This window comes from Vulpes vulpes, chromosome 3 (assembly GCF_048418805.1).
Source record: "Vulpes vulpes isolate BD-2025 chromosome 3, VulVul3, whole genome shotgun sequence".
Taxonomy (NCBI): Eukaryota; Metazoa; Chordata; class Mammalia; order Carnivora; family Canidae; genus Vulpes; species Vulpes vulpes.
Window position 1 is genome coordinate 95,701,248 of NC_132782.1, and position 19,610 is coordinate 95,720,857.

At 44.3% G+C, this 19,610-nt stretch overlaps 1 protein-coding gene across 1 annotated transcript; it reads left to right on the top strand.

Moving 5' to 3' along the window:
- The first annotated feature begins 272 nt into the window (after window positions 1–272).
- On the top strand, window positions 273–19,213 carry ZKSCAN2 (zinc finger with KRAB and SCAN domains 2). Its single transcript, XM_026011049.2, has 7 exons — window positions 273–1,100; window positions 2,494–2,677; window positions 5,072–5,163; window positions 5,494–5,620; window positions 8,799–9,485; window positions 11,729–12,220; window positions 14,461–19,213. Exons 1-7 carry the CDS (start codon window positions 696–698, stop codon window positions 15,381–15,383), a joined length of 2,910 nt encoding a protein of 969 aa, XP_025866834.2. The 5' UTR covers window positions 273–695; the 3' UTR covers window positions 15,384–19,213.
- The last annotated feature ends 397 nt before the right edge of the window (window positions 19,214–19,610 follow it).

Genomic DNA, 19,610 nt, shown 5'->3' on the forward strand with positions numbered 1-19,610 from the left:
CGCCTTCCCCTGCGAGGCCTCGCTGGGTCCCCGTGGCCGGGCGGCCCTCGGGGGCGGTACCGCCTGGCGGCTCCCGTCGGCGTGCGGAGGTGTCCGAGGACGGACGGCCCGGACCGCCCTGGCCCCGGAAGAGCCTGGCGCCGGCCTCGGACGCCGCGGGCCCGACCGGCCACCCGCAGCGGCCTGGACGCGCCGCCGGGGCCGAGCCTCGCACCCCGCAGCCCGCAGCCCGGGCGGGGCCTGCACGTCCGGCCCCACCCACCCGGGGCCTCGCCTCCCCGGAGCCCAGCCCCCTCCCGGCCGGGCTGTCCAGCCCCCGCCCACCGCTTCTTTTCAGTCCCCTTGAAATTTCTCCCGGTCCCCTGGCCTCGGTCTTGCGGACATTGCACTAAGAGAGATGCACCCCGGAACAGCACACCTGGTTCGGAGAAGACGCCGGGTCTGGGACCTCAGGGTGCACATCCTCCTCTTCCAGCGCCCGGGGTAGATCTGATGATGAACGAGCCCCGAGTGCCCGGCTCCGGCTGACACTGCCGTCCTGCACTTCCCTGCCCTCCCAGCCACGCTTCCAACATCAGTAAGCAGCGAGCTCCGGGACGTGTAGGTTTATTTGGCTCTACTTTGAGCTAGGCGCGAGGCTGACCTCCCACCCACCCCCCACCCCCACCCCCCACCCCCCACCCCCGGGTTGGAGCATGGCTGCATCCCTGGACCCTCAGATCGACGTCCCCCTGGAGGTGGAGGGATGCTTAATAATGAAGGTGGAGAAGGAGTCCGAGTGGGCGGTGGAGCCCTCTCTGGAAGCATCGGAGGGCTCCGAGTCCGAGACCTTCCGCAGATGCTTCAGGCAGTTCTGTTACGAGGATGTGGCTGGACCCCATGAAGCTTTCAGTAAACTCTGGGAACTTTGCTGCCGGTGGCTGAAGCCCGAAGTGCGTTCCAAGGAGCAGATCCTTGAGCTGCTGGTGATCGAACAGTTTCTCACCATTTTACCGAAGAAGATTCAGGCGTGGGCGCAGAAGCAGTGTCCGGAGAGTGGAGAGGAGGCGGTGGCCCTGGTGATACATTTGGAGAAAGAGGCTGGAAGGCTAAGACAGCAGGTGAGAGAGGACTTTTTTTTTTTTTCCCCAGATTGTTGTATTTAGAAAGAAGGGGAAGCATGAGAGACTCCTAACTCTGGGAAACGAACAAGGAAGGGGAGGTGGGCAGGGGGGTTGGGGTGACTAGGTGATGGGCACTGAGGGGGGCACTTGGCGGGATGAGCACTGGGTGTGATGCTATATGGTGGCAAATCGAACTCCAATAAAAAAAAAATTGAAGGAAAGAAAGAAAAAAAGAAAAAATAAAAGGACAGGTAAGGCCGGGGGGGGGGGGGGGGGGCGGGCAGGGATGTCTTGCAGATGGGGCTTGCTATGGAGGGAGAAGTGGTACTAATGAGAGACCTTTAAAGTGAATCTACTTGAAAGAGAGTCAGAATTTCATATTAAATAGAAAGATTTTAAAAAAAAGAACCCTTGCTTGAAATATTATTTTGCAAATGAAGGTAGACATTATGCGTCACAATATTTAAGTCTCTGGCGTGTTTCTCAGAAATTATGTGAGAGAACAATTCATTATGCTTTTCAGGGTTGGACTTTTGCAGCCTGATCCTAAAGAGGGCCGTTTACTCCAGGAAAGAACCACAGAACTTCATCGGTTATCCCAGGGCCCTCTCTAGTCCTTTAATATTCCAATGTGTGTCTTCTGAAGTGCCCTGGATGCCATCATCCTTGTCACTCTTCTCTGGTTTAACCACCGGCTCCTCATTTGTCAGTGGCATTTCATGGTCTTCTGGTTGTTTTCAACAGCCCTTTCATTAACCTCATAAAATCCTGCAAGATTTGCAGTTTCACCTTGCACGGGATTTGCATTCGTATAAAGACCTGTCAGCAGGCTGCTGTGTTGGTCAGGGATAGATGAGACATGTGGAGATTAATTTTATGTTTTCAGTTCAGTAGTGAATGTATCTCACTAATCTGTGAACCTTAATAGATGTAGCACTCAACGTCTATTTTTTTTAAAAAGATTTTATGTGTTCATTCATGAGAGACATAGGCAAAGGGAGAAGCAGGCTGCCTGTGGGGAGCCCGATGCAGAACTCGAACCCAGGACCCAGGGATCATGCCCTGAGCTGAAGGTAGACGCTCAGCCACTGAGCCACCTGGGTGTCCCTCAGTATCTATTCTAATAAAAAGGAGGCTCTGTATTTTACTCCTGATGGATTTTTCCTTCTCTGTATACTAAGAAAGAGCACTGTCTTGTTTCCTTATACCTAGACTTCTGGACGGTACTATTTCTCCGATGCCCTTGGGGACTCCATTGGGAATGGAGTGAAATTTTCATTCCTTCCCACATCTTCTGTCCTTCTCTGATATCTTTCTGGGGGGACTTTGGCCCTCATTGGGCCCTGTTCTCCTCCCTCTTTCCATTACAGCACTAGCTTTTATTTCCCAGGTTAACAGCCCTGTGCACTCAGAGAAGCAGGTCCCACTGGGAGCAGCGTGGGAGGTAACGGACTTTCAGCCAGAGCAGGTGGAGACCACTGGAGTGGTGTCTCTGGAGGAAGCTGGAAGCCTCCACTCAGGACACAAGGAGCAAATGAACCGAAAGAGAGAGCATCGGCCCTTACCCAAGAATGGTAAGAAGAACTCAGAGCATGCCCAGTGCAGAGACCATGGCAGATGTATTTTGTAACTCTAACACCGTGACTTACTCAGATAGGATCCCCTCAATACCTTTTTGAAAATAAATTGAATATTTGGGGAGAAAGGCTTCTTTAGCTTCAAGAGGTGGGAAGATGCACAGCATAAGTAAAAGGCATATGTTAAAAATAGACTCTGGGGAAAACTGAGCTTGCCCAGACTGGCCTCAAGGACTTGCAGTGAAATGTAAGAATCTCCCAGTCTGTAACCAGCTTGAATTTTTCTGTCCTGCCGTGTATATATGTGTATGTGTTCTTGGCTGACTATAAACAACTTTAAAGACTGTGTGGAAAGGGAAACAAGATACTTACTTTAAAAAATTGATTCACAAGTAAGGCATCACAGAAGTAGCATATGAGAACAATAAAGAATAAGATTTCATAGAGGAAGGAGCACAGGCTCCCTAGCTGCCCTGGACATTAATAAGTCAAGTAGGAGGAAATTGAACACCCTGTCTTTCCCTGTCCACTGTGATCTCTCCATTCCAGCAGTCTGGTGTCAGGCTGAGAGGAATGGAAAAATCATTGAACTTACAGTGGAAGGCTTGGGTTTTATACCTTCTTGTCTCTGCCCCTCTGTCTGTCCGACCTAGGGCAAGTGATATGGGAAGGAGCATTGATGCACAGAGGTTAAGCAATGAGGCTTTAGGGGCAGACAACCAAGACACAAAACCTAGGTCTGCCATCCTTTATCTGTGCAGCCTTGGTCAGGTTACCTAACTTCTCAAACTTTCCATTCTGTCAATTGTAAAAGGAAAGCAATAAGACTGTTAGTGTTAGATTGAAAGAGGCAGCATAAATGGACCAATCAGTACATTGGTGGTCAGTAAATGTTAGTTCCCTTTCTCCAATAATGGCACAATTATTTCTAAACTCCAAATCTCAGAAAGATTTTACACAACCCCTCACCAAGTAGCAAGATTCACTGCTATGTACCCAAACTCCTTATTTTTCCTGAAATTCATGTTGTGATAGAATTCATTGCAAATATTAATGTTTTCTGAATTTCGAGGTTCACCTAGATCACATGCTCTCAGTTACTTTAGACAATAAGCTTAGTCCAGTAAATTTATGGTGTGTTTGGATTTTGCCACCCCAGGGTGATAAGGAACTCACAAAGTGGAAAAGTATGTTCTGCTGAGGTACTTACCAGGAGGGTGCCACTGTGCCTGTGCCACTCTCCCCACTTGAATACACACTGCCTATAATAGCTTGCTGAGAAACACACACTGAACAGTATCTTTGCTTTTCACCATTTTTTTTTTTTTTTTGTAAAAATGAAAATCCTTTTTTGGATTTCTTTCAGTTAGCAAAAATAGGTACTGATGTCAATGTCTTTTGCAAAAAACAAAGTGGCATCACATGAACTTTCAAGAAGCAGGGATATCTGTATTATGTTTCCAAGGAAATGATTCAGTTTGCTTCTTTGAAAAGTAGTGGAGCAATATTTTGAGTTCTTTTTTTTTTTTTTTAAGATTTTATTTATTCACGAGAGACACAGAGAGAGAGGTAGAGACATAGGAGAAGCATGCTCCCTGCAGAGAGCCCAATGCAGGACTCAGTCCCAGGACCCAAGGATCCCAAGGCAAATGCTCAACCACTGAGCCACCCAGGTGCCCCAAGCTTTTGAGTTCTTGATCACAGTAATATTCATTCTGCAAGTTTTCCCTAGACAGTAAGTTCCAGAGTTGCTTTGTGTATGTTTATATATGTTCCTCCTGGTTTTTGAGGGAGTGTACTGTGTATTTGCCTGTTACGTCCAGGACTATGTATCTATGTATGTATGTATGCTAACTTCTTTATCATATGAAAGCATTGCTTAACTCATGCTAGAGATTGCAAACTGGTAACTCACATGCCACGTCAGACTTGTTGTGTTTCACCTACAAGGAGTTTTTGGTTTGGGGATTTTATTTGTTCCTTTTCAGTTCTCAAGGTTAAAAATTTTTGAGATTTTATACAAAAGTCCAGATTTCTGGCTTCTGAAAAAAATTAGAAGCTCTCACTATCCCAGGCCCACTGCTGCCCCCTGAAGCATTAACTGGAAGTGGGCATCAGCTATATGTCCTTTCAGTGGTGTGTGTGCTGTCCAGTTCCCCCATTCCTCACCTGGGCCCTTTCACAAGGCACTTTGTCCGCTAACTCCCTGAGATCACTCACATTTGTGAGCCTGGCTTCAGGGTACCATGGTTTCGAATATTGTTCTGAACTCATTAATGAAATGACCAATTTATATTTGCTGTCTTTTTTTTAATATATGTTCATTTCTTAAAAGGAGAAGCTGCATGAATTAAAGGACCTAGAACCTTGATTGTTCCTTTCTCTTTGCAGCTCAGCCTTCTCCCTGGGTTCCTGCCCCTGCTCACGAATGGAACAGCATGGATCAGGAAGTAACAACCACACGACAACCTGTTGTGTCTCAGGTACGTGGTAAATCTTCTCTCTGCCTTCCCTAGGGTATTCGGTCCCATGAATTTCCTGTGCCTTCACTGTCCTCAGACTTTTACACTGTTCCCCCCTGACTCCTTTTGCAGAGAAGACTGGACCCAGCCTTCTGATTAATGAGACTCCTTGCTGGATCATCTCTCTTATGATTCTTTATAATATCTTCTGCTTCATTTGGCACATCATACACACTTGGTTCCCTGATTTTAATTCTTCTCTGGGGCCTTTCTGTGTTTCCTCCATGATCATTCATCCTTTGAAAACCCATGTGGTTATCTTGGTAGTCATTGCTGTTAGTGTTGTTACAGGGACCAGTGAAAGATGTCCACATGGCGAGAGGTTTTTCCTACAAAAAGAGCGTACATCAGATTCCCGCTCACAGAGACCTGTACCGGGATATTAGGAAAGAGAGTGTTGGGAACATGGTCTCCCTGGGTAAGGATTCTTTCCCTTTTCACATAAAAGATTTGGGGATTTTTGATATCTTTATTTCTATTGATTATACATTAGTTAAAAGTGTCAACACCTAAAGGACCTCCTTGGGTTATCTAGTCATTTCTGTGGCCAGCTCACCAGACCTAGTAATCAATTGTCCCTGTACTCTTCCCCACTCCTTCCTCTCTTCCAGTTCAAAATAGATACACATTCTTCTAACTTAAGGTTGAAAACATTGGTAAGGTATTATATACGACTGTCATATCCTTACTACTTAAGTATAAGCTAATACATACTCACTAGACTAAAAGCTTTATAAAGTCACAAGGTCTCTTTATGATTTGTTCTTGTTTAACTGCAGTAACCCAACACTTTGCATACAGCTGGACCCATGGGTGAGTGGCCAGAAAATAATTGTTGGATGGATGGAAATCTTACAGATGGAAGGAAAAAAGTAATATCAATATAATAATCTCGGCGGTATGTTGTGAATTATTTAAATAGCACAATTATACAGGCACACATAACAACTAAAGTGTCACTTTAGAAGCACACATCTGAAGGATTTGTCACCTGCGTTAGTAGTAGGCATAGGGGATCCCTGGGTGGCTCACCAGTTTGGCGCCTGCCTTTGGCCCAGGGTGTGATCCTGGAGTCCCAGGATCGAGTCCCGCATCAGGCTCCCGGCATGGAGCCTGCTTCTCCCTCCTCCTGTGTCTCTGCCTCTCTCTCTCTCTCTCTCTAGGTCTATCATAAGTAAATAAATAAATAAATCTTAAAAAAAAAAAAGTAGTAGGCATAATAAGTACAGTTTGTTCATACATAACCAAAAAATCAAAGACTGCTTATTAATAAAATTACAGGCCTAAAATGTGTACTACCCCATACTAGAGAGGCTGTAGACGTGTGCTAATAGGGTAGCCACCAGCCACATAGGGCTATTTAAATTTATAGAATTAATTAAAATGAAATAGTTAAAAATTAAGTTCCTCAGTGGCGATAGCCACTACCAGAATATTTATTTATTTTTTATAATGTTATGTTTCTTCTATCTTTTTAAGATTTTATTTATGACCGGGGGGGGGGGGCGCAGAGGGAGAAACAGGCTCCATGCAGGGAGCTGGGTGTGGAACTCAATCCCGGGTCTCCAGGATCACACCCCAGGCTGAAGGTGGCACTAAACCGCTGGGCCACCAGGGCTGCCCACCACCAGAATATTTAATAGCTGTTTGGGTCAGCACAATTATAGAACATTACTGTCATCACAGAAAGTTCTGTTGGACAACACTACATTAGCTTCTAAAGTTTAGAGATTATAAAACAGGCTATACCAAACTCAGTGAATAAAGATGTACCAACAATTGTTTATAATTAGAAAGCAATTAAAGCAACTGAAAGAAATGACCAGAGTAGGGTGGCACTGATGAGACAGAGATAGCAAGGCAGTCCTCCCAGAGCAGTAGGCATCCCAGCTGTCTGCCTGGGTTTGCACATGCAGGTATTTCCTACTGCAACCTCAGCTCACATGGTGTCCAGACATGGCATGCTGCATGAAAGTCCTGAGTAAAATGTGCCACTATTGAGATGGGGATCATCTTCCAAGAATTCAGATTTAGCCCAGTACCTTCATATGTACAGGTGACCCTTAAACAAGATGGTTTGAACTGCGCAGGTCCACTTCTACATGGATTTTTTTTTTTCAATAAATACTGTGAATATGTTTTCTCTTTCTTAGGATCTTCTTAATAATATTTTCTTTTCTCTAACTTATTTTATTAAGGAACTACAGTATGTAATATATATAATATACAAAACACGTGTTAATCGACTATGTTATCAGCAAGGCTTCTGGTCAGCAGTAGGCTATTAAGTTTCGGGAGAGTCAAAAGTTACACATGGATTTCAACTGTGGGGTTGGTTCCCCTAACCTCTACTTTAAGAGTCAACTATGATTACAGTGGAAGGACCCAAGTCCAAAAACACCTGTCCCAGTCTTTTATCATATATTGTAAATGAATGGCTTATAGGCTGATTCTAGCCTATACACATATTTTGGCTTTGCACAGAGTTTTAATTTAATATTAGTTTGTAAATCCAGATTTTCTATATCTCTTCAAAAGTCAAATATCAGCACAGGCCCACCTTCTCACATAGCAGCAATTGGCCAGAGCCAGATCAAGGAGCTCATGCTGAACTGCCATATTTTTCACTCATTTGCACTGCCAGCCTGGTACTTATAGATATTTGAGCTTTCATTAACCTTACGCTTAACTCTCTCATATAAAAATAAAGAGCAAATCTCCAGCCCCATGGTTCTTTCAGAAAGGATTTGATGTGATGCTCCTTCTCTCAAGAATTCTGTGAAGTTTCTGTGTGTAGTATCCAGAGAAGAAACCAAATTTTATTACATCCCTATTGGGCATTGGGATCAGACAATTATTTATATGATATTCCCAGCATTTCTGTGAACAGAGGCCAGCATTCCCTAGGAAACTGAAACTCAGAGATTAAGAAACTTTCCCCTGGTCCAAAAGGAAAGCAGGGTTTACTGAGGTCAGGGTTCACAATTAAGACATGTTGATCTCCACAGTGCTGTAAGGCAACAAACTATTGATGTGCTTCCCTGTCCTTACATCTCTTTCCTATTAACCTTGCCAGATGTATCCCAAAATTCTTGACTTCTATCTCCTAGCCCCAGAGTGTGTGTGTGTGTGTTGGGGTGGGAGTATGTGGAGAGCAGATATAAGCACACTTGATTTTATAATTTTATAAGTAACAAATGCTAGTTAGGAGTAAACACTGAACCCAAAACAATGTGAGACACTGAGAGGGAATCAAAGTTAATAAAATATATGTTTTTTACCATTAAAGGTTTTTCCTTAACAGCTAGCTGGAGAAAGAAGTGGTACATATGTGAGAAGTAAAATGGGAATATAAACTAGTAGGTGATTGTGCCAAAGAAGAGAGATATAAGGAAAACTATAACTATACAATAAGTAGTAAAAATTACCATGCTGTGCACTGTCATGGCTGAGGAAGGCTCTAGAAGTGAGGGGGATTGCACAAGACCTTTCAAGGATAGGTGTGAACACGTCCAGGAGGGCATACTGCAGCAGCAGATTAGGGCGTGCAGCTTTGACCTCTGGGTTTACCATGGAATGTGTTTCTCTTCCTGTAGGAAGTACTGCATCTGCATCTAGCAAGATTGCCCGGTTGGAGCAAAGAAAAGAGCCATGGACTTTAGGTCTACACTCTTCTAACAAAAGGAATATTATTCTACGAAGCAACCACATCAAGGAGAAGCCAGTTCATGCCACTCAGATCCCTGCACGAAGTGCGGGGAGAGTGTGGGGCGAGCAGCAGCACTGGGGTTTAGAAGACGAGAAGATAGCAGGCGTGCATTGGAGCTATGAGGAAACAAAGACTTTCCTTGCCATTCTCAAGGAGTCTCGCTTTTATGAGACACTACAGGCTTGTCCCCGAAACAGCCAGGTGTATGGGGCTGTAGCCGAGTGGCTGCGTGAGTGTGGCTTTCTCCGAACACCGGAACAGTGTCGGACCAAGTTCAAAAGCCTCCAGAAGAGCTATCGGAAGGTGAGAAATGGCCACGTGTTGGAACCCTGTGCCTTCTTTGAGGACATGGACGCTCTGTTGAACCCCGCAGCCCATGCTTCATCTGCTGATAAGCCAAAGGAGATTCTCTCTCTCCCCAGACTAAAGAGAGTTGATATCAGTGCTAAAGAACAGATCAATTTGGTGGAGGAAGAAGATGCCGCAGAAGAATCTGATGGTGATGAAATAGGCATTGAATTTATCCGGAAGTCTGAGATTCGTGGTGCCCCTGTCTTGTTTCAGAACCTCAGTGGTAAGAATTGTGCTCTTTCCTTTGGGTATGAAAATGGATGATAGGGGCTTGTGGTAAAAAGAGTAGATGGGAGGCAACCAAACCAGGAGCGTGCTGTCGTGAACACCTTGCCACTAATCACTGAACGTACTCTCTGGTGTTTTTTGCTGCCCTGGGGCAGTCTGAGTAATGGCCATGGAGGTTCTTTCTCAGGCTAAAGCACAGCATGGATTTGAGTATTTGGAGCCTATAGAAAGATGATAGAGGGGATCCCTGGGTGGCTTAGTGGTTTGGCGCCTGCCTTTGGCCCGGGGCGCGATCCTGGGGTCCTGGGATCGAGTCCCGCGTCAGGCTCCTGGCATGGAGCCTGCTTCTCCCTCCTCCTGTGTCTCTGCCTCTCTCTCTCTCTCTATGTCTATCATAAATAATAAATAAATATTTTAAAAAAAGAAAGATGATAGAGTCAAAGGACTGGGGAGCCCACATCTGAGGACTGGTATAAAGCAACCAGTTGTATTGAATTATAATAAGTTGTGTTGAGTTATATATAATAAGTCAATTGTGTTGGGTTCTAGTAAGTCAAAGATACATTTTTATACTATTTAGCGTAACCAGTTGAAGAACATATAACTAACTAGAGTAAAAAAACTGTAATTGTAGAAGAAGACAAGAAAGGAGAGAAAAAGGAACACAGAGTAGATTATTCCAATGGAAAACACAGGAAGATAGTAGACATAAATCCAAATACATCATTAATTACAAACTTAAGAGACTAAGATTGTGAGTCATTTAAAAAAAAAAATATTCCTTACAAGAGATGCATGTGAAGTGTAAGATGCAGAGATCTTGAAATTAAAAGGTAGAGAAGATATACTATATACCATGTAAACAAAAGCTGGTGTTGAAACTGGGGACATGCAGAACTAACCCGGTAGTTAATGACTGGGTGACAGTAGACACACTGTATAAGTACTTTGAGCTTCAGTTTTCTCATCAATAAAACATGACCCAGGATTCCGGGATCCTTAGTGTTAAATGAGGTGGTAGGTAAAAATGGAGGAAGGCATTCTGCAGATGTTAAACACAGACATCTCCGTTTTTCGTGATGTGCATGATAAAAAAAGAGAGGCAGAGGCAAAATAAGAGAGAGACTTTATTCTGGTTAAATGCAATGAGACATAGCTAGGTGTCACTATTATTAGGAAAGTTTCTCCACTCTGCCTTATGAAAAAGATGCCTGGGTGGCTCAATCAGGCGTCTGTTTTAGGCTCAAGTCATGATCTCAGGATCCTGGGATTGAACCCTGCATCCTGCTCCCTGCTCAGTGAGGAGTCTGCTTCTCCCTCTACCTCTGCCTACCCCTTCCCCTGCTCATGCTTATGCTGTCTCTCAATTACATAAATAAATAAATAAATTATTTTTAAAAGAAGATGGTAAGTTCTTAGAGTGGAAAAATCAGGCTAGGAGAGTTGGAGGTACACTCATGACTACATTCAAAAGAGCTCAGAAAAACACGGGGAAGATGCATCATACTTGTACAGGTGCTCCCCAATCTGGAAATCCGTAGACACAAGGGCAGACCCAAACATGGGAATGCAGTGCTATCCTGGAGGAGATCACCAGACAAGACTGAGGATAGAAGTGATTTCTTCATATTCACAAAACACACAAAAACCATAGTTTAACAAACTGTATTCAGACAAGTCCTGAGAAGTTTGATTCTCCCATAGAAGCAGAACATCTGCTCATTCTTGTGAGTCATTTCATCTCTCACAGTAGAGGACTCAGTGACATCAAAAATGATTCTCGATTAGTTCTCCTCTTCAAGGAAGACTGACTTTTAACAAGTGTCCTCCTCTGTTAGTTTTAACCATTTTGAAAAAATAGTTGTATCCTTAGTTAATCACCATAGCAATGGCAGATCTGAGGGACTACATTCTTACTCTACCAAATAAACTTTGAGACCAGTTTAACAATTTCAATTTAAAAATCCTATTGGGATTTTGACTTCATAGATTCATCTGATAATTGATACCTGTACAACTTGAGTCTTACTATTCAGAAACATAGCGCCTCTCTGTGTCTTCTAGTTCCTTGATGACTTTCAATAAATTACAGATTTTTTTCTCTCATTTTTTGCGTATCTTCTCCCCCAGGATATCATAGTTCCTGTTGCCGCTATGAATGGGTTTTCTTTTACCCCTTATGTTTAGAGGCTGCAGACTCTTTTTCTTGTATCTTTGAATTTTATCCTTCCATTGCAGGTGTACACTGGGGGTATGAAGAAACCAAGACTTTTCTTGATATCCTCCGTGAGACTCGGTTTTACGAAGCTCTCCAGGCTTGTCATCGGAAGAGCAAGTTGTATGGGGCTGTGGCTGAGCAACTGCGTGAGTGTGGCTTTCTCCGGACACCGGAACAGTGCCGGACCAAGTTCAAAAGCCTCCAGAAGAGCTACCGCAAAGTCAAAAATGGTCACGTGCTAGAGTCCTGTGCGTTCTACAAGGAGATGGATGCTCTGATAAACTCTCGGGCCTCTGCTCCTTCCACCAACACCCCAGAAGAAGTCCCATCACCCTCAGGGCAAGAGGGAGAGGATATTGAGATTGAACCCCAGGAACCAATAGGCTGGGAACCAGAGGAGGCCTCACAAGAGGCGATGGCTGAAGATTCTGGCAGCGAGAGAATGAGTGATGAGGAAATTGTACAAGAGTCAGCATTCCAGGGGCCTCCAGGTCTACTGCCAAGCCCAAGTGGTAAGGACCATCAAGGGGGAAGTGTGATTTACTGCAAAATCAGTAACAGCATATAGCTCATGAGTATTTATTCATTAAGCAGACATTGAGGATGCTGTGCTGTGTGAGAAACGGGGGACCTAGCAATGAACAAAACAAAGTGTCTTTCTCCTGGTGCTTCTATTCAAAGAATTCTAGGGATTCAGGCTTTGGGATCTCAGCCTTGGTTTTTGTCTATTTGGGTCAGTGTTTCATGTCACCTGAAAATACTATGGGGAAGAAGAACTTGCAAAAAAAGTCAGAGAAAGAGGTGTGTCCATAGGCTCAGAACACAATAGTCTCAGTCCTTTGTGACATGCCTGAGAAAAAGGACAGGCAGAGGCAAGATTAGAGAGAGACTTGACTCTGGTTCCCTGCCCCACCGGCATGTTTCCCACGGACTGCTGGCGCCCTTGTGGGCATCAGTCCCAGACTTCAAACTTTCAAGACTAAAATCGCTGTCTTCCTTCCTGCATCTTAGCTCTTCCCTGTGTCCTCCCACATCCTGACCTAAAACTTCAGAGACATTTTTGGTGGTTTCTCTCTCATGATTTACATCCAAGCAGATACTTTCTTTCCGCCTGTTGTAGAACATCTGGACAGATCCCCTCTTTAGTTAACACAGCTACCAGCTGTGGTAGGAAAGTCTCAACCTTTCTCTGCTTCTTGCCAAGACTTTTGTAACAGACCCCAATCCAGGTTTCCTCATCAGGCTTATGTTAAGATTCCACAGCCATCCTATCTTTCTGTCCTTTCCTTCCAGCATACTCTGCTCATTCAAAACAAAGGCTAGAGAAGGGGCATGCATCCATGTGCTTTCTGCTAATGTCTATACAGGAAATTATAATTTGAAGGCTGAAATCGTTAAGTCTTATATAACCCAGGGTTTGGTTACTGGAAACAAAGTCCTTTAGTGCCATCCCTTGTGAGTCTCATTTTTTAAATCGAGCTGCAGACCTGTTGCTAAATCGTCAGACTCTGTCTGAGCCAACCACGAGGCTGTGACTTCCTCCAAACCCCAGGACAATGTTGGACCCAATGAGAATGCTTCAAAAGAACTGCTAAATGAAAGATGACATTGTTAGGGCTTTCACTTAACTTAATGGACTGACTGATGGCTGCCTTCCTCTCCCCGACCCATCCCACAGCCCCCCTCCCCCTACTTGGGGCAGAGAGATATAAGCAATCTCAACTCAATGTCTGCAAGGACAGGGATGTTCAAACTGGCAAGTAGAAACAAGGCAGCATAGTAGAATGCTGAAGAACAGAGGTTTGGGGATCAAACAAACCTGGGTGAAATAATACAGTCTCTGGAATTTGATTCAAAACAATCTGGGTAGAGGGAGCAGAAAGCAGGTGGGAATAGAAGGGAAACTAGATTGGCCATGAGTAGATCATCATTAAAGCTGGGTGAGTGGCTCATGGAAATTCATTTTACATACTATAGTCTCTACTTCTCTGTGTGTTTGAATTTTCCATAATAAAAAAGTTCAAAGCCACACAGTTATTAGTAAGGAATCAAGATGGAATCAGAACCAGGGCAGTATGATTCCAAAGCCTGTGTCTTTTCACCACATCATACTGTGTGTCCAGAAGACCTCCTGGAAAAGCTGGCAGCAAGATGCACCTTGCAGTGAACGTGGGACATAGACAACAGGGTGAAAGGGAGGTAATTCCAGTTTGAGGAATGATGAGAATTAAGATTTGAATTTGTGTGGTCTATGTGTGAGACAGCTGGAAAAAAACAGTGACAAGAACATTTGAAGAGAAGGAAGAAATAGCCTTGGGTAGGGTATGATTAGATATCAGTGAACTTGGAAGTCCATTGAGGAATTGAAACCTGATCACTGGAATCTGCTCTGAACACCAGCGCAGTGTGTTTTAGCACAGATGTGAAATTTTGAAAGAAGGATGGGTGGGAGTAGAACCTCAAGGAGAACGCTAAGTTGGTCCCCTGTTAACTCAGGATATGGGTGGAGAATAACAACTTGGATTTCAATTCAGGAAACATTTCAGAAGGCCTACTTCATACTAGGTGTTACTGGCTGCTCGTGGAACTGAATAAAAATAAGGCATAATGAATCAGAGAAGGGTAATAGGACCCAAGAGGCCAGATAAGTATGCAGGGATCCTAACAAAGCCCCGTAGGCCATGCTCTATATGTTAATACAGGACTGGTCTGAAATTACAATCACTTTTTTTTTTTTTTTTTTTTTTTTCAGATTTCGAAATTGGAGGTAGTTTCAAGGAGGACACAACACAGGTAATATATAAGGACATGGAGCAGCATAGGGCATTAATAGAAAAGTCTAAAAGGGTCATTTCCCAGAATGCTGATCCAGGTAAATACTGCAAAAGGGAATACATCTCAGGAAGACAATGGGAAAACCTTCAAGGAATCAGACAGGGGAAGCTGATGTCTCAGCCTAGAGATTTAGGGAAAGCTGTAGTGCATCCGAGGCCTTTCATGGGGAAGAGACCCTACCGACTTCTCAAATATGGAGAAAGCTTTGGAAGGAATGCTCGTCTTATGTGCCGAATGACCCACCAGAAGGAAAATCCTTATAAATGCAGTGTCTGCGGAAAGTGCTTTGGTAGAAGCAGAAGCCTAATCAGACATCAAAGAATCCACACTGGAGAAAAACCCTTTAAATGTCTTGACTGTGGGAAAAGCTTTAATGACTCCTCCAACTTTGGTGCCCACCAGAGAATCCACACAGGGGAGAAGCCCTACAGGTGTGGAGAATGTGGAAAATGCTTTAGTCAGAGCTCGAGTCTTATCATACATCAAAGAACCCACACTGGAGAGAAGCCCTATCAGTGTGGGGAGTGCGGGAAGAGCTTTACCAACAGCTCCCACTTCAGCGCCCACCGCAGGGTTCACACTGGCGAGAACCCCTACAAATGTGTGGATTGTGAAAAAAGTTTCAATAACTGCACACGATTTCGAGAGCATCGGAGGATCCACACTGGAGAGAAGCCCTACGGCTGTGCCCAGTGTGGCAAACGTTTCAGTAAGAGTTCTGTCCTCACCAAACATCGGGAGGTTCATTCAAGGGAAAAGCTTCTGCCGCACCCACCGTCCTCATGTTCCCCAGAGAACCCGCCTAAGGGAAAGACTGATGAATTCAGGAAAACTTTTTGACGTTGACCTCTTCTTCTCCTACGTGCCCCCATTAGCCATTTTACCCCAGTCTCACCGTTAGAAGCAATCTTTTCTTAGCTATGAAGTGTAATTCCCAAGATGAGCTTGAGAATAAACTATGGGTCCACCTCATGTTCTCACCTCTGCCTCTAACTTGACCAGTCCGTTCCTCTCAACTTCTCCCTTAGCAAAGTGGAGAAGATGTCCTGTGTGGGTTCAGAATGACAGTCCCTTCAGGATGTCGAGACCTCTGCTGTGGGATTGCCAAGTTCAGCACCATTCAAGGTCACTCCACATGGAGGAGAGTTGTTTTCAAGCAGACCCAACATGCTGAAAGTTTCCTGTTGCCCACCACATAAGATCCTGGACCCAACCTGATCACAGATCTCTTGTTCGGGTAGAACTTTCAGGAGTCTGATCAGATTAACACCACATCTTAGTTTTGAAGACAAAAGGGACATTGAGATTGTAGCGCTTCCTTCGGAAGTCTGTTGCACTATATACCCTTTTGGTCGAGGTGATCCACACTGCTAGGGTGGAGTCCTTGTATTGTCAATGAAACCATGTAACTAACACCTCGGCCTCCACAGAGAAGAGAAGCACCTGCTCACCCACCATGCTAACCTCCTCCAGACCTGAAGACCAAAACCCCCTGGGCTGCTGCTTCTCCATCCTCTGATCCAGTTCCTCTTACCATTTCTTGTAAGTCCTACACTTACCTCCAGGGTGTTCTGGATGCTTCCATCTGACTCTCCTGAACCACCAGGCCCTCTCCAGAGTAAAGAGGATGCATGTCCATGGTGGGTCTCATTAAAGTAGAATCTTCACTCAGACACATTCTACTCTACAACTGCTCTGGTTCTTACCTAGAACATGACTGGCATGTTGGCATATTTCATGTCCCCCATCCCCAATACTTTAGTAATATTATATTAATGATAGTTTTCTCAAACTTTAAAGGGATAGGGAAAAAGTGCAGTAGAAACTGAAAACCTTCACTGTTTCTAAGACCAGTCAGACTCCTTAGGCCTGCTCTAGATCAGATAGCCACCTCATTCAGACTGTGACCTCCAGGGCTATTTGTTAAATACACCATCCTTTTCTGAGTCTTCTAGTCCCTGTTCTTAGAATCTTCAACCAATCTGCTCTAGATCAGATAGCCACCTCATTCAGACTGTGACCTCCAGGGCTATTTGTTAAATACACCATCCCTTTCTGAGTCTTCTAGTCCCTGTTCCTAGAATCTTCAACCCAATTGTAGAGCCCTGAGTAATTTATATAACTCTATAGCTTACTAAGTAAACATGGAAGGATTTACAGACACCTCCAATCTAGAACACTATTGTCATTTTCCTATTTGAAAAATCTCTTTGATAATTCCTTAGCACTAGCCCAATAGGTCTTGAAGGAAGAGCCAAAATGGGGAGGGGAGAGACAGGGAAGTAGTTGATTCATTTCTGGAAGTTACAGATGAAACCAAGAAATCTGAACTTCCAAGGTGGTTGCTCCAGGATGAGGCCAATGACATTTATACCCTTAGTACATAGGTAACCCTGGGGGTGGGGGGAGGGAGGGTTTGATTTGGGAAACAGGTCCTAAGTTTGGTGGAAAGACAGCCACAGTCAGAGCTGTGCATAGCTTCTTTTGATCTTATCTCTTCTCTGCTTTGTCAGATGTTCTCTTATTTGAAGACATCTGGAGATAATATTTTTCCTTTGAGTATGTTTGAACCTTTCAAAGCCTATTCAACATTGTACCAAGTGGGGTAGGCAGCGTAGAAAGAAATCCATTTCATGGTGCCAGAATAGGATGTGGCCTGCTGGATGGCAGGTGACTCAGGTACACATTGATACATGTTTCTGATTTACATTTGTTGGAGATGTTACAATTGTTCACACCTTGGTAGGTTGGTTTCCTGCGTGTGGTCTGAATTATAGACTTCTAATGGTAAGTGCAGTGTCATGTCATTAGTGTGCCTAGCACAGTGAGATGCGTGCGGTGCCCGTGGGCGTGTGCTTGTATTGTGTAGATGTTCCGGAATTCCAGCTCTAGAGAAGATGCACATGAATAGAAATAAATCTCCACTTAGTAATACATACACAGGATTGATACTTATATCAAAGCATGATTCAGGAAAGTAGATGATTTACGCGTAAGTATTTATTAAGTACTGTTATATGTAAGGCCATGTTCCAGGCTCTATGAGAGGAAGCGAAAATAGAAAAGGACATGGTGCCCCTACTCAAGGAACTTGCAATATGACAGAGGAGGCATTCCAGCAAAAGGTAATTAATGCCATTCACCTTCGTGTCACTTGCAAAAGACCAATGACTCAAGCATGAGAAAATCACCATCGCTTGCAAAAGAATTTTTCTGAATTGCCTAAAATTGTATACCTCTGCCTCTCAGACGTCCCCAGTGGCAGAAAAGGTGCAGGACCGATTCCATCTCCAGTGGAACAGAGCAAGTCTGTGTGAGTTTCACATGCCTGGGGTCACACAAAGGTGGAACCCAAGTTCCCTGCCTATATTCCTAGTGGTAATTCGGCTTTTGGACGTGGGTTAAATTGCCTTCATGAACTTTGTCTCTGCAGAAGAAATAGAAGATCCTACTTATCATCTTAGACCAAGACAACTTGCATTTTGTCTTTTTTCAACTGGAGCATGAAAGTCAAAATGAATAGTGTGTGTCTTTTATATCACATAACATTGCCTTTATGAAGATCCATAGGAAAAGATTTTTTTCTGGGTCTTGGTACCAGGGAAAGCTCTGATCCTAAGCAGGAAAAAAAAAAAAAAAACAAACACTGTGATTTTTATAACTTACTGCTTTTCTCTCTTTGTTCTGGCTGCTGGAAAGCTCAACAAAACATACAAGCCACCTCAACCAACTACCTAAAACCTATATTTGTTTAATCCTATTTCATTTCTTTGAAGATTACCCCAATTCCTATTTTTTAAAAGTCGTATGAACAAATGGACATTTTATTCTCTGACATCTTATCCAAGGCACTTTGGAAACTGGCTTGTATTCCCTGCCTACACTTGCTTTGTTACCCCCACAAATACCTCCAGTTCCTACCAGTGATTTTATTACACATACAACCTACCTTGTTTATAAATCTTTAAAATGGAAACTTCACACATATGCTTAAGCTGTTCAGGGCAGCCTGCCCTGGGGGAGCAAGCATTAGACCAGAAGCCAAAAGGGACACATTTTAGTCTTGTCACTATCGCTTAACCGAGTGTTGTTTGACAAACCTCAGCCTCTCTGGGCCAGTGTTCCTTTTTTTTTTTTTCCTTTGGGGGGGGCAGTGTTCCTTAGCTGAAGAGACATGGAACTTGATTGCCAAGACTGCTCTGGCTCTAATATTTAGTGAGACAGCAGGGCGTGGCATAAGTGAGGAAGAGGTCATAAGACCAGGTAGCCCTCCTAGCCCACCGCTGCAGGCCGCATCCCAGGCTACACTTCATACTTTAGGAAGAAGGAGGCTGTGAGCAGCCCAGGAGCTTGCGCAGTGAGGAGAAAGACTCATCATTCATGTTCACCAGAAGGCAACTTGTGAAGCTCCTTGGTAGCCGATGGCAGGTAGCTGCAGTGAAGAAAGCCTGTATGTGAGGTCTCCTGCTCAGCAATGCACGAGACTCAGCTGTGAAGGAGCTGGGGCAGCCCCAAATGCAAGGCATGTGTGAGCAGCCTGCACAGCTGTTGGCTTTGGCCTCTCAGTGCATTCCAGGTATCAGTGTATGTCTCTTCATTGTTTTGTATTCACATTCACTTAGATGTCTTCTTGAAAACTTGTATGTGAAATAAATGTCTAAAATAAGTGATTCCTGTTGGTGTTTGCCATAATTTGAAGGAGGTGTTCCGTTAAGGGAAAAGACTACTGATCCAAAAGGTCATAAAAGCATATCCCAGTAGCTCTCTTAAAGAGTCTTGGTGTGATCCCAGCTCCCTGCTCTCCCCACAACACAGACTCTTTGTGAGTTCCCAGCTGTCCGTGTGCAGCAGCCCTTGGAGCTGTCTCCACCACTGTCCCAAGCATTGGCTCTGCTTCTAGGGTGGAGTTCACCCCAGAAGCACATAGCTCATGTACTCTGAGCGAGGCCCCCACCCACAGCTTTTCCTAGTGGTGAACAAGTATCGACAATTTCCCCCAAAGATGCAAATCCAAAGTGTGGCTTTGGATTTACTGTTTTCATTCAAAGAGTTCCAGTGGTTTCCATT